Source organism: Oncorhynchus kisutch, linkage group LG20, assembly GCF_002021735.2.
Source record: "Oncorhynchus kisutch isolate 150728-3 linkage group LG20, Okis_V2, whole genome shotgun sequence".
In the NCBI taxonomy this organism is placed as follows: Eukaryota; Metazoa; Chordata; class Actinopteri; order Salmoniformes; family Salmonidae; genus Oncorhynchus; species Oncorhynchus kisutch.
In genome coordinates, this window is record NC_034193.2 from 12,795,919 (window position 1) to 12,810,803 (window position 14,885).

A 14,885-nucleotide genomic window follows, 5' to 3' on the forward strand; every position below is an offset into this window, starting at 1 on the left:
AACACAACATAACAACAACACAACTACAACACAACATGGTAGCAGCACAACATAACAACAACACAACCTGGTAGCAACACAACATAACAACAACACAACATGGTAGCAGCACAACATAACAACAACACAACATGGTAGCAGCACAACATAACAACAACACAACATGGTAGCAGCACAAAACATGGTACAAGCATTGTTGAGCACAGACAACAGCACAAAGGGCAAGAATAGACTATAGTCACATCATGCAGCCCATATATGGTTTTGATTTCTACGTGTTCTAAGGTTTGTATCGTTAGTAAATCTAGCATATAGGACCTGTTTCAAATGTTCACTTTTACACTCAACGTAAACACTTCATATGTTCACTCTTAAGTTAAGTTCAATTCTTCTTACTATAGAATCATATAATATAAAATAATGCCACGGGACTTCTAAGCATATCTTGTCTGCTAAATTAACAAGCCCAGTGTCCCAGTGCCTATGGCATGGTGCATAGCCAGATAACATACAGTAGGTCAACTCCTATTCTGTTCCTCTGAAATACATTTTCTTCATGTCATAATGTTTCTTTAGACCTGAATAAAATAAATAAAAGGATTTATTATATATTAAATAGATTTATTCAACTTTTAAAAATGTAAATGTTCCAAAGGTCTGCATCATGCGCTGAGGCGCTTAACTGTCTATGTTAATTAAAGGTCATTTACCGGGAGACCGGCACTCTTGAGCATGACAATAACCGGTTGACTAAATTTTATGACCGCCACATGCACAGAATTACACTGGGAAGAGTCTTGTTGATGATTCCTGTAACCAGAAAACGCGCCCCACTGTTTAAATGTAGCCTCAGTAATATGACATCACCGTAAACAGTTTAGACATCAACAACCACCACATCGTGCCTTTTTAAGTTGATGTCATTTCATCTTCTACCTCTAGAGGGCATGCTGAGGTGGTGACTGACAGAACGTTCGGCGGGGGTTCTGGTATCATCCTGTTGGACGATGTGCGTTGTGAGGGGACGGAGTCGTCCCTGCTGGACTGTCGCCATGGCACCTGGGGCCGTAGCGACTGTTCCCATGGAGAGGACGTGGGCGTGCGATGCAGGGCCGGAGCTAAAGAGGAAGAGACCAATGAGGTGCCGGCTGTTGCACCTGCCACAGGTGAGGCCTACTCCGACAGCAATACGGCCAAGCGACCATCAGGCCTTTTCATTAGCTTGTATGTTTGTGTTGCAGGTCCTCTGTTGCGTCTGTTTGGGGGTGGTAGCCATAACGAAGGTCGTGTGGAAGTCTATCTCCATGGAGACTGGGGGAGTATCTGTGACTCAGGCTGGAACGATCTGAACGCTGCCGTGGTCTGCAGACAGCTGGGCCACAGGTGTGTGTGTGTGTGTGTGAGTGTGTGTGTGTGTGTGTGTGTGTGTTCACAGACCTTTGTGTTGAAGAGTAGCTTCATTCAATACAGCATTTGTAATAACTCTCTTTATCTCCGTCTTTCACTCTCCCACTCTTCCCCCTTTTCCTGTTCTCCTTTTCTCTCTCTCCTCCTCCTCCTCCCTCCTCAGTGGTCATGCGGTAGCAGCAGGTGGGTTCGGTCGGGGGAAGGGTCCTGTCCACCTGGACCAGGTGAGGTGTACCGGGAAGGAGGACTTCCTGGGGGAGTGTCCGTCTCTGGGCCGGGCCCGTGACGGCTGCAGATGGAGACAGGATGCAGGGGTGAGCTGTAACCACGCCCCCCGGGCAACAGAGGGCCAGGCCAGGCCAAGTGAGCTCACCTGTGGAGTGAGGAAGATTGTGGAGGAAGGGAACGAGAGGAAGAGTGGAGGAGAAGGAGAGAATGTACTCAGGTAAGAGAAGCTTTACATACAGCATAGAATATCACATGACTCATGAGAAGACACAAGTTAACGCGCACAAACACCACACACAGACACTCTACCCTCCTCTCCCTCCCCCTCTCCTCTAGGACATTGTGGCCATGGCAGGTGTCAGTGTGGTTGGGTTCTGAGGGGAAAGATGGCCATCCTATCTGTAGTGGTACTCTGATCTCTCCCTGCTGGGCCCTGGCCTCCGCTCACTGCTTCACCAGGTGAGACCTCTCCTTTTCCTTTCTCCTCTCCTTTTTTTAGTCATTCCTTGTTTCTACTTTCAGCGCTCACATCCTCTTTTCTGCCTTCATTTCTTTTATCCAATTTTATGTCCCCGTTTTCCAAACACTTACACCTGCTATCTCTCCCTCTCCCCCTCCCAGGTTTGGTATTGGCCCGTCTCAGTATGTGGTGCGCTTTGGGGGTTCTGACAGAATTCTGATCCCGGAGCGAGTGGTGGTCCATAGAAAGTTTAGAGCAGATCAGGGCCCTGGGGGTCATGACCTGGCCCTGCTGAGGCTGCCCAGCCCCAAGGATCACTGTTTGACCTTTGACCCCCACACCAACGCCGCCTGCCTCCCCACACCGGATGCTGCGGGGGGGAAGACCCCCTTGTCCTGCATTGCCGCGGTTACTGCTGGCTGGGACGGCCCAGGTATGCCTCACTTTCCACTACCTCTTAACTACAACCTCTTAGGATATATGGTTTAGTGCTGAGACGTTAGTAACTTATTCCTCCCTACTGTACATCCCCTCTTCCCCCTCAGACGCTGTGCTCCAGTCCTGGGTACCCCTCCTGACGTCATGGCAGTGTAAGAAGCGTTATGGCGATGGTTTCTCCTCCCACGGCACGCTGTGCGCCGGCAGCCCCCCAGACACACGCCGTCTCCACGGGAACAACGGTTGCCAGGGCAACTGGGGCGGTGGGCTGGTATGCCAGGGGGAGGGAGGGCGATGGGTGTTGACCGGGATCGTCTCCGGGGGTTACGGTTGCAGCGACCCCTCAACCCCGGCGCTCTACACACGGGTCAGCCGGTTCCGGGGCTGGATCGAGGAAGTCACACATACACACAGGAGCGGGACATACACACACACACAATCATGACCAGTTGAAACAAACACACTGACGGTCAATCCATACACACACACGACCAGCACAGCAATATACACACACACACAATCAGCATACAGACACTCACAATAAACACACACACACTCTTGTCTGATCCAGGACACGCCATTGGCTCACCGGCTGTGTCATGTGACTGTCAGAGGAAGAGGAGGAAGGATAGATGATGATGGAGGAAGAGGAGGACATGTTGGAAAAGGAGGGAGAGCAAGAGGAAAGATACAAGAGAAGAAGAATGAGAAGAGATCCACCTCTGCCCCCCTGACCATGTAGAATTGTGTGTGTGTGCATGTGTATTACACTAGCTATGGGGTGTGTGCATTCATGTATGTGTGTCATCTGTGTGTGTATCATATGTGTGTCTGGGAGGGGAGGTGCTGTAGTGATAATGTGTAGCTAGACGACATGCTTTTAGGTAGTCATTTCTCTGACAGTGGGGTTGAGTTTCTTGTGGTGCCCTATTTGAAGTCTGTCCAGAATGATCTGTTATTCCTTAGTGGTCATTCTTTTTTATATATAAGCGGTTGTTCAAAAGCTGTTCTCGAATATCTAATATCACGATCGTATTCCTGAAGATGCTATCTACCTTGGATGGGACTGTCACTTCTTTCAAATGCCAACTGGAGAAGCTCTTCTCTCTCGTTTCAAATAAACGGGACTTTCTTGGGGGGGGGGGGGGGGGGGCTCAAAACTGGACTCTTTATTTGGCGGCAGTTAGCCTTGAGGTTTAGGCCAGTAACCTGAGGGTTGTTGGTGTCAGTTCCCAGCTACCATCTGCCGTTGTGCCCTACAGTAAGACTCTACTGCTCCAGGGACTCTGCGCTGTGACATACACTGTGCCTCTCAACGGCATTGTGACATACACTGTACCTCTCAACGGCATTGTGACATACACTGTACCTCTCAACGGCATTTTGACATCACAAAAAACTAAAGGATATTCTATGCTACTCTATTTTTCTCTCTCCTGTCAAAGCCATGGAAAGCCAGGGGGTGGATCGTATTCATCTTTTTCTACTGATCTCCCCGAATGGCTCTAGTTGTTAACGTTGTGTGTAAATACTTCTGATTGTTTATGTGTTGCATTCATTAATGTCTGATTTCGATGTCCAAACAGTTAGACTTCCTGTAGCTGAATATTCCTCTCGTTTTTCTATGACCTCAGTAGTAGACGGTGTTGTCATATTCAGAGGCATCATTTATCATATGCTTGAGGGAGAAGTTGCCCCTAACCCGAGATCTAGGATCAGATTAGCCAACTCCAGATGATATGGCATCAAACATATGGAAACCATATGTTTAATGTATTTGATACCATTCCACTTATTCCGCTCTAGCCATTAGCACGAGCCCGTCCTCCCCAATTAAGGTGCCACCAACATCCTGTGGGGAGGATGCAAAAAGATCTGACCCAGGACCAGTGGTTAGGTGAAACTTCTACCAGCTTATACAGTATGGCCCTGATGTTTTTTTGTTTCTAACTGGCTCAATCAGGTGTGGAAGCATCTTGTATTCCATAACTGTTTCTCTCAAACAGGAAATGCTCCTATTCCCTTCTTTGTTGTTGTTGTTGATCCTCGAGACTCCCGTCTATCCAGTAACATGTGGTTTGTCATGTATAATCATTACATTAACCTCCTCCTTGCGACTTCATGTTTGAGTAAAACGGTTCAGTCATACTAAGGCCTCTATTCAATCCGTATCGCGGAAGTTCAGCGTAACAACGTGATTGACATTTAAAGGCAATGTTCCCACGTTAGTGGAGACGGCGTTCACGTCATGTCGTCTCAATGGGACCTTTGACCTTTACATTTCTACCGTAAGTCTTCAGCGATACAGATTGACTAGAGTCCTAAATCAATGTAAATATTTCCATAGCTGGCCACATTCCACCAAACCCACATTGCATACTGTACCCAGTGTGTGTTTAGTCAGGAAGCAGTAGTTTGCAAACACAGACACCGCATAAACAAAGCTTCTGTGGGTTTGATTGAATTCGAGACAGAGTTGACCATGTCTCTGTTTGAAGCTGTGAAGAGTCTTGACTCAGTAGAAATGTAAAACCGTCTTACAGACATCTGTGTGTTCCTCAGACTGGTCTGTCCTGAAACACAGTGAACTATTGAAGAGTATTGTGCTGGTCTCTATTGTCTGGTCTTTATAACATCAAAATAAATGTCTTTTTTTTGTCTGTTCTTTACAGAGGAGTATTACTGTAGAACAGCTGTTTGGTTACAGAGGAGTATTACTGTAGAACAACTGTTTGGTTACAGAGGAGTGTTACTGTAGAACAGCTGTTTGGTTACAGAGGAGTATTACTGTAGAACAACTGTTTGGTTACAGAGGAGTATTACTGTAGAACAGCTGTTTGGTTACAGAGGAGTATTACTGTAGAACAGCTGTTTGGTTACAGAGGAGTATTACTGTAGAACAGCTGTTTGGTGACGACAGTGAGCGTAGTTTCTAATGGCTACATCATCACAACCACTGGGGGGGGGGGGGGGGGGGCTGCACAGCTGGATGGAGTCCCACATAACTTACAGTCAAACCCCACAAAACTGAGGTGGATAAAGAGACCTGAATGTGCTACTTTAGTTCAATGCATTCATTGTAAATCCGTTTGGATAAGAACCTTGATAAGTTTGCTAAATGACTAAAATGTTGTGTGGTGTTTTGGCCTACATGTTGATTAAAAGGTGCAATAAGTAGAAATCGCTCTGCCATTTCCTGGTTGCAAAAATGTAAATAATTTGCCTAATTTTAGTTGACGTGACAAAACAGCCAAGTCTCAGTTGTAAATGAGAACTTGTTCTCAACTAGCCTACCTGGTTAAATAAAAGGTGAATATATATATTTTTTAAAGCACTCAGTGTAGAGAATCACTGTACCATCTAAACCACGGTGACACTTCCTTCAGCTGTTTGAAGCTGGTGTCCCGAACACCGAACTGAAAGTAGAAACAGAAAACACAACTTAAGAACGGGAAGCATAGAAATACATCAAAGATCACTAATCTGACAGAAAGAACAGGTTGTTTACTGAAGCTGATCTACAGCAGGAAGCTGATCTACAGCAGGAAGCTGATCTACAGCAGGAAGCTGATCTACAGCAGGAAGCTGATCTACAGCAGGAAGCTGATCTACAGCAGGAAGCTGATCTACAGCAGGAAGCTGATCTACAGCAGGAAGCTGATCTACAGCAGGAAGCTGTAATGCCACCGTGTGGCCTCAAATAAAGCTCAATAGTCTTTCGTTAAATTCCTCATCCTCTCCCTGGCTGTCTCTGTCTCAACCTATCAAAGGGAAGCGAGGAGGGTATTTGAAGACATTACAAGCGGCTTTTCCTCATTTCCCCTCTCCTCACCTCTGTCTCAAAACGTCAGAGGAAGGCTCAGTGCTCAATTCAATCCGTATTGCGGAATTTCCGAGCTTGAAATGTAAAAGGTCATTTCCGATTGCAGCATTTAAGGTGAATGCTGTCTCCACGAACAGGCGAACATTGCCTTTAAAATTCAGTCGTGCTCTAGTGCTGAAGTCACACAACACGGATTGAATCAAATCAAAATCAAATCAAATTTATTTATATAGCCCTTCGTACATCAGCTGATATCTCAAAGTGCTGTACAGAAACCCAGCCTAAAACCCCAAACAGCAAGCAATGCAGGTGTAGAAGCACGGTGGCTAGGAAAAACTCCCTAGAAAGGCCAATACCTAGGAAGAAACCTAGAGAGGAACCAGGCTATGTGGGGTGGCCAGTCCTCTTCTGGCTGTGCCGGGTGGAGATTATAACAGAACATGGCCAAGATGTTCAAATGTTCATAAATGACCAGCATGGTCGAATAATAATAAGGCAGAACAGTTGAAACTGGAGCAGCAGCACAGTCAGGTGGAAGTTGAAACTGGAGCAGCAGCATGGCCAGGTGGACTGGGGACAGCAAGGAGTCATCATGTCAGGTAGTCCTGGGGCATGGTCCTAGGAATCAAGCCCTTAAGTAACACGTTTGGAGAAGGATGGCGTCCCTCTGACATTTTAAAGAGGCAGAAGACGGGAGAGAAACAAGGAATCGAGGAAAGACGTGAGAATGAGGGTTTTTATTCCCGGTTCACGTCAACATGACGTCTGTAACCTTTGAGAAGACAAACGGGTAGAGAACAAGAGAGAGCGACAGCATGCTGGAAATGTGACAGTGGGTCACTGAATGTGTGTGTGAGTCAGTATTAGTGTGGGTGTGCGTGAGTAGGTATTAGTGTGGGTGTGCGTGAGTCAGTATTAGTGTGGGTGTGCGTGAGTCAGTATTAGTGTGGGTGTGCGTGAGTCAGTATTAGTGTGGGTGTGCGTGAGTCAGTATTAGTGTGGGTGTGCGTGAGTCAGTATTAGTGTGGGTGTGCGTGAGTCAGTATTAGTGTGGGTGTGCGTGAGTCAGTATTAGTGTGGGTGTGCGTGAGTCAGTATTAGTGTGGGTGTGCGTGAGTCAGTATTAGTGTGGGTGTGCGTGAATCAGTATTAGTGTGGGTGTGCGTGAGTCAGTATTAGTGTGGGTGTGCGTGAGTCAGTATTAGTGTGGGTGTGCGTGAGTCAGTATTAGTGTGGGTGTGCGTGAGTCAGTATTAGTGTGGGTGTGTGTGAGTCAGTATTAGTGTGGGTGTGAACATGTGTGGCTGTGGTGGATATTGTGTGTGTGCAGAAGCTGACCTGCAGCAGTGTCCTCATTAATCACAGAGAAGACCGGGACCAAGAGACTTGTCCTACATCTGACACACACACTCACGGGAGTACGCAGTCCTCCTTAAATAAGGTTACACACGGGAGTACGCAGTCCTCCTTAAATAAGGTTACACACGGGAGTACTCAGTCTGCCTTAAATAAGGTTACACACGGGAGTACTCAGTCCGCCTTAAATAAGGTTACACACGGGAGTACTCAGTCCACCTTAAATAAGGTTACACACGGGAGTACTCAGTCCACCTTAAATAAGGTTACACACGGGAGTACTCAGTCCACCTTAAATAAGGTTACACACGGGAGTACTCAGTCCGCCTTAAATAAGGTAACAATACTGCCCTAAATTAGGTGCAGAATATATAACACCGTCGTGTCACCTTAAATGAGAACACAACATGACTGGAAATCTTAAGAGACTTCTGAGGTAGACACACTATCAATAGATTCAGGTGAACAGTCACAGTAGCAGAGCAGGACCATGTTAATCAGACCACGCACTACAGTATCATTAGTAGGCTGGTGGGAGGTACTGTAGGAGGACAGGCTCATTTTTGACTCAGTTCCATGAATTCCATTCCAGACATTATGAGCCCATCCTCCTATAGCTCCTCCCACCAGCCTCCACTGGAAGTAGTATGTGGGACATGCATTGTAAGCGCTAGCAGGACATTGGAACAATGGTTAAACTGTTTGTTTTGGACATGAAAAGAGACAGAGACAAAAAGGTGCTGAAATATTTTTATTAAATACTTTCAAGATCCAAGTTGAATAACAAAGCTATGATAAAGGACCTACTAACATTGAGACAAACACGTGATCGTCCTCAATTCATGGTTTTATTTTACCGTACATAATGATCATGCAACAAAAACAAAAAAAAACTCCAGCGTCCAACGACTGCTTGGGAAAGAAAGCGCAGGCCGACAGGTTAACATCACAACGCAGGGAGAGTACTCACAATGAGCTTCATAACAAGCTAAGGCTCCGCAATCCTTTTTGTAATTAAATAGTTTTTATTTTTTTAATCTCATGTCACCTATTCAATATTCTGGATGGAGGCAGGTTTTTCATTTTTATTTCAAAAGATGCAAATATGATATTGTTAGCATATACCCTATCCTCTACCCTAGTTCAGGTAGGTGCATGGTGGAGATGCTTAACCTGAAAACATGCATACATCTCTCTCTGGTTTAATTCCACAGATAATTATGTGATCTCTGAACTCTCTACCGCTCTTCTGTCACCTGAATGGCCAATATAAGGACTGAAATACCACTGAGGGGGTGAAATTAAATGAATACATTGACTGTTCATTGTCTCCACGTTCACCCTCTATTCCCTTTTCCCTGTGTGTGTGTGTGTGTGTGTGTGTGTAACAGATTGATCTTGATTAAGTCCCTTCCTTCCCTGTGATATTATAACCAGCTAGTCTGATCAGTTAAAAAGTTGGTGTAACTTTAGTGTGTGTGTGTGTGTGTGTGTGTGTGTGTGTGTGTGTGTGTGTGTGTGTGTGTGTGTGTGTGTGTGTGTGTGTGTGTGTGTGAGATATAGATATATATATAGTATAGAGTGCAGAACTTTGCAAACAGTAAACAAAAACATTGTCAACAAAACCCAAACCAGGAGACAGAGACACACAGAGAGAAACAGACACCGCTCTACAAATGGGGAGAATGAAGGACACTGTTACTGATGGAGGGACTCCGCACGAAGAACGGATGACAACACACTACCAGGGTGTCACCATGGAGACGGTACTGCGGTGAAGATATGTTACAACGCCTGACACACCAGAGTGTGTAGGTGTGAGCAAGTGTGTTCACGATATGCATTTACACAGAACGTGTGAGACTGGAGGCTCAGGACGTGAGGATAGAGTAAGAATTTGGGCGGGAGGCGAGCGCCCTTGTTGATCGTCACACGGTGTCAACCACATGTAGACGTCAGAGGTCATGTCAAAATGGGGTCAGGAACATGGCCATGGGACTACGGCTGGTGTGTGTGACCAGATGATGTTGACCCCTTTGTCGTGCCTCTGAATGAGTCTCAGACTTATACACACACACACCAGCTAAAACACACAGAGGGTGGGAGTGTGAAATGGAGAGGGGTGAAGAAAGGGAGAGAGCGAGAGAAAACATGCTAAATGCAGACGCCTTTTCCCCAAAAGTCCCTCTCTCCCACTGCAGACAGATAAAACAGACAGGCCATACACACTGCAGCTTCACTTTTACAATAAAACCCCTTTTAAAACTCAGTCACTTACAATTAGTCTCAAACAGACTCAGACACAGTCCACAGAAACGCAACGTAAACACAAGGCTAAAAACACAACAGAAACAAAATCCCTCTCGAATGCACCCCCCTACCTTCCCTTCTCTCAACAAAAACTACACCAGCAGAAAACACAGAAACATGTAAAAAGCCTACAGTTGTACACTTTGGTGTTTCCTCACATCAAGTTATTCCATCCTTTCTGATCGAACAGACTGTCCTTCCGTTCAGAATTCTGCTAGGGAATTCTCCATTTACAAAACCCAACATCTCACCTCTTACAAATCACACACATTCTCCTCTCCTCTCATTCGACGTATATATAAATGCTTGGTAGGGTTGGGTGTTGTCTGATACTAGTCATATATTATCCTGTATACTTACAACTCATTGTCATATCTGGCATTACAAGTTCATTAACCCTTCATTCCTCCCCCCGCTCCTCTCATCATCTCAAAATGGCTGCCGTGGACGGGAGACAAAATGGCTGCCGGGTGGGAGGGGTCAGAGGTCAAAGGACAAGCCCTCCTATTGGGCGTCAGATGCATGCATCATTCCCACAGGGGCGGAGTCCACACTCGGCCGCCCCCCAGCGGATCAAAGGATAGACAGGATTGGTTGGTGTTGCAGAGAGGGTGCAGTCTTGCCCGGCCGGGCACCTGGCATGGGCCAATCCACAAAGAGGACACGCCGCCAAAACACACTAGCCGAAAACACGCCCCAAAAAAACTCACACTCCGACTGGAGTGTTTGTACACCTGAGGGAGATCGAAACAGAGAGAAAGAGAGAAAGAGAGAAAGAGAGAAAGAAAGAAAGAAAGAAAGAAAGAAAGAAAGAAAGAAAGAAAGAAAGAAAGAAAGAAAGAGAGAGAGAAAGAAAGAAAGAAAGAAAGAAAGAGAGAGAGAAAGAAAGAAAGAGAGAAAGAAAGAGAGAGAAAGAAAGAGAGAGAGAAAGAAGAGAAAGACAGAAAGTCCCCACAAGAATAAGAAACCAACAAAAATGTTACCAACAGGAGACATTGTTAGTCCCCACAAGGAAAAAGGGTATTTCTAGGGGTTTAGGTTCAGTAATATATACCAATGGGAATCAATTGTGTATCTCCACAAGGTTAGTTATACACACACACACAGTTTATTTGTGTGTGTACATACCAGATCACTGCAGGGGTGCGGCCGGAGCACCAGAGCAGTGGAAATGGACGTTGAGCCACTTGCTGTCGCGGCGATGCCACACCCTGGTCTCCTCCGATTGGCTGGAGCGGGGGCGGCCCTGGCCATCGACGAATTGTGTAAGGCGGATGTAGGCGATGCAGGCAGCCTCCTCTCCAATCAGATGAACATGGGGGTTCAGCAGGGTGGTGTGGACAGGCTTACTGTTCTTACTCAGCACTGTATCAACACAGAAAACATGTTTGGATCTCTGCTGAACTCCGTTGTATGTCCAGAAGTGTATGAAATAGCGAAAGACTCACAGTTTTCAAAGTAGAACTTGTGGAAGTCCATTCCCTCCACCAGGTTCCCCAGAGCTTCAGGCTCAAAGGAGGTCAGACCTGGATCACAGATCCTCCTGATGAGGGAGGAGAAGAGAGAGCGACAACATTAGGTTCATGTTAGTAACTAATCAGCCGTGTGAAACAACGTAGCTGTACTCACGTGTAGGCTTCAAAGTCTCCATTGTTTACAGCTTCAATCAGCTGTTCAGTTATCTTGATGATCTCCTGCTTACGGGCTTGAGAGCGGAGAGAGAGAGATGGAAGTTCAGCAATCTAGCTAAATAGGAACTACTTTACATCTTACCCGCCAGCATAGCTCTACTCTCTCTCTACCTCTTCTCTTTTTCTCTGACAGCTCCATACTAGTGTGTATATCTCTCTCTGTTTGTGTGTGTGTGCTTACTGTGCTGTGCTGTGGTACTGGCTGTTACAGGGACAGTGTGGCTCCCTAGTGGAGTGGTGGGCGGAGCAGACTGAGCGTGCTCCGACTCGGGGTTGGAGCCTTGATCAGAGCCGTTCCAAGCCATGCGCTTTACGTCATGCAGAGGAACGGCTGGAACACACAACGCATGGTCACTCGCATACACACACATGCAGTTAGACACATGCATACCACTCGTACACACAACATGAAGGAACAGTAATGATGGATGTTGGTTCATGAAAAAGACATTGAAACAGGGGGAGGGGGGGGGGGGGGGGGTTGGGGGCCCTGAGCAGCTCAGCTGACGGGGAAGGAATCTACTTCCTGTATCATGATTTTACACTACGTGTCCCTGCATTCCACATGAATGGAAACACACTTCTCTCTATGAAAACTGACGATACACATTAAGGATGGCTCTCCAATCAGCAATTTGAGAAGCAGAACAGAGGCCTGCCATTGGATCACAGCATGTAAGAGCACTGGCCAACAGGAGAGCAGCGTTTTGAGAGAAGGGGGAGGAAGAGAGAGGAGTAAAAGTAGAAGACGCCTGTCCTTCACCATCCTGTTCCAGAGATAGACACAGTGAAGATGGAGAAAAAGAGGGAGACTGAATCCTTAACCAGCCCCTCAGCCCAATCAACACTCTGAGGGGCCCTCTGTTGTCACGTGTTGCTGACTAAACTCAGAGGGTGACTTTCAGAGGAGAGAAAAATCTAACCCATCACCTTCGGGACACACACATTTAAATAATACAATTTACACCTTTTTTTATTCATTGTTTTACAATATCTAAACCTCAACAGTTTAACTTTTAATTTGGGAGCTATTTCATCAGTTACATGTGTCAAGTCTGGAAATAAGACAAAAACAGGTGAATATAATTAGGCCGACGTGACTATCAAAGGATCCAATTAGGATCCCCTACGTCATAGACAATCTGTACTCCCTCAGTACAGGGAGGGAGTACAAGGCACTTCTGCATTTGGTGGAGGCACTGGTTGGGGACTCAGCATGAACAAAGAGGATATGCTGGAGGCTTGGGGGGGGGGGGAAGAGGTTTAGACATACAGGTCGAAGTTTGCGTAGTGGAAAAGCAGAACAAACAAAGGTCAGATGTCAGGAAGTGTGGGGGTCATTGGGACGACCACAAAAGGCTGTGGTTGCTGTGAAAACACTTATGTGAAAACACTTACTGGCAGGCGAGTTGTCAGACGAGGTCAGAAGAGAGGGCATCTCGTCTGTAGCACTTCCCTGACTCATCATCACAACACTGTCTGCTAGATTAGAACACACACGGACAGACACACAAAATAATGCGCATGTACACACACACACGGGTGAGTCACACACAGCTAGCTATATAGCACAGGCAGGTCATCCTATCAGAAACAATATGTTAGACCACAAAGAGAGGAAGAGAGTCATTTTACTACCTTTCATATCCTCATCCTCATTTGTGTTGCTACTCTCTGTAGAACCCTGGAGAGAGAGAGATAGTGAGAGATAGTGATGAGAGAGATTAACGACACATAGTGTGAGTCTGACTCGTATGTTGTTAACCTAACTGCACACCCAACACCCTCACCTTGACCCCATCAGCAGCAACCACTGTATTTTGAGATTCCTGGGAGAAGGGGAGCATGGAGTTAAGTCTGGTCTCACACACACACACACACACACACACACACACACACACACACACAGAGCCTGGGGGTTAGGGTTGGAGATGATATTAAGATGGAGGAGGAAGGATTTAGAGGTCCATGAAGGGTCCAAAATGAAACACTCCAACACACACAAGACCACTAGGACCACTAGGAAGAGACGGGAGAACAGTATGGAGGGTAGGTTGCTAGGGAGGGATCATGGACTTTAAGTTGCTAGGAGGTTGGGGTCCCAGAAGAGGAGACCGTGATGAAGGGAACGGGGGAAGAGAGGAGGTTAGGGTGCTAGGAGAGGAGACGAGGCTGAGGGGAATTGAGGTGGTTAGGGTGCTAGGAGAGGAGACGAGGCTGAGGGGAATGGAGGTGGTTAGGGTGCTAGGAGAGGAGACGAGGCTGAGGGGAATGGAGGTGGTTAGGGTGCTAGGAGAGGAGACCGTGATGAAGGGAACGGGGGAAGAGAGGAGGTTAGGGTGCTAGGAGAGGAGACGAGGCTGAGAGGAATGGAGGTGGTTAGGGTGCTAGGAGAGGAGACCGTGATGAAGGGAACGGGGGAGGAGAGGAGGTTAGGGTGCTAGGAGAGGAGACGAGGCTGAGGGGAATGGAGGTGGTTAGGGTGCTAGGAGAGGAGAGAGTGGTTAAGGATCCGTACCATTTGTGCGGCGGCCATGCTGTTGTCCTTCATGGCATTGATGGCACTCACTATGCTGTTCTTACTGTTGTTGTTGGTCGTAGGCTGAGACACACAAATAACAAAACTCAACTGAAAAGAGTCAAATCTTAATTTCCCTCTTTACATATACAGCCTGTAATTCTCCACTAAATCAAGTAATCTCCTCACCACCCCTGTGAGCCAGAAGGGGTGTGTGTGTAGAGAGAGAGAGAGAGAGAGAGAGCGAGAGACAGCTAGCTATATGACATCAGATTGAACTCCTTACCTTAGCAGCATCCGCCTTCTTGTTAAGTAAACTTTTGCATGCTGTAAAAAGAGAGAGAGATAAAGCAACAGAAGAGCTGAAACATCTCTCCTACTCCCCACAGGATGTCCTACTCAACCTGGTCCCCACAGGATGTCCTACTCAACCTGGTCCCCACAGGATATCCTACTCAACCTGGTCCCCACAGGATATCCTACTCAACCTGGTCCCCACAGGATATCCTACTCAACCTGGTCCCCACAGGATATCCTACTCAACCTGGTCCCCACAGGATGTCCTACTCAACCTGGTCCCCACAGGATATCCTACTCAACCTGGTCCCCACAGGATGTCCTACTCAACCTGGTCCCCACAGGATGTCCCACTCA

The 14,885-nt window shown here is 46.7% G+C and overlaps 2 protein-coding genes across 14 annotated transcripts in view; one reads left to right on the forward strand and one right to left on the reverse strand.

Annotated features, from left to right (window-relative positions):
* Positions 1–5,202, forward strand: part of LOC109865578 (neurotrypsin) — a 36,837-nt gene extending 31,635 nt beyond the window's left edge. The window contains exons 9-14 of the mRNA XM_020453868.2: positions 943–1,166; positions 1,242–1,383; positions 1,571–1,852; positions 1,972–2,094; positions 2,257–2,528; positions 2,641–5,202. Of these exons, the coding sequence (XP_020309457.1) occupies positions 943–1,166; positions 1,242–1,383; positions 1,571–1,852; positions 1,972–2,094; positions 2,257–2,528; positions 2,641–2,978 (1,381 nt within the window). The 3' untranslated portion in view covers positions 2,979–5,202. The remainder of the gene's footprint in view (positions 1–942; positions 1,167–1,241; positions 1,384–1,570; positions 1,853–1,971; positions 2,095–2,256; positions 2,529–2,640) is intronic.
* Positions 5,203–8,447: 3,245 nt separating this feature from the next.
* LOC109865346 (calcium/calmodulin-dependent protein kinase type II subunit gamma) overlaps positions 8,448–14,885 on the reverse strand; it is a 44,191-nt gene continuing 37,753 nt past the window's right edge. For 2 of the 13 annotated variants that reach the window (XM_031799750.1, XM_031799745.1), the window contains 10 exons: positions 14,518–14,558; positions 14,232–14,315; positions 13,504–13,542; positions 13,352–13,397; positions 13,112–13,192; positions 11,895–12,044; positions 11,652–11,727; positions 11,471–11,565; positions 11,151–11,387; positions 8,448–10,756 (listed from right to left, as the gene is read on the reverse strand). In XM_031799750.1, the coding sequence (XP_031655610.1) occupies positions 11,155–11,387; positions 11,471–11,565; positions 11,652–11,727; positions 11,895–12,044; positions 13,112–13,192; positions 13,352–13,397; positions 13,504–13,542; positions 14,232–14,315; positions 14,518–14,558 (845 nt within the window). In that variant the 3' untranslated portion in view covers positions 8,448–10,756; positions 11,151–11,154. Of the gene's footprint in view, positions 10,757–11,150; positions 11,388–11,470; positions 11,566–11,651; positions 11,728–11,894; positions 12,045–13,111; positions 13,196–13,351; positions 13,398–13,503; positions 13,543–14,231; positions 14,316–14,517; positions 14,559–14,885 lie in introns of all 13 variants that reach the window. The other 11 variants (XM_031799749.1, XM_031799744.1, XM_031799754.1 and 8 more) reach the window with 8 other exon arrangements.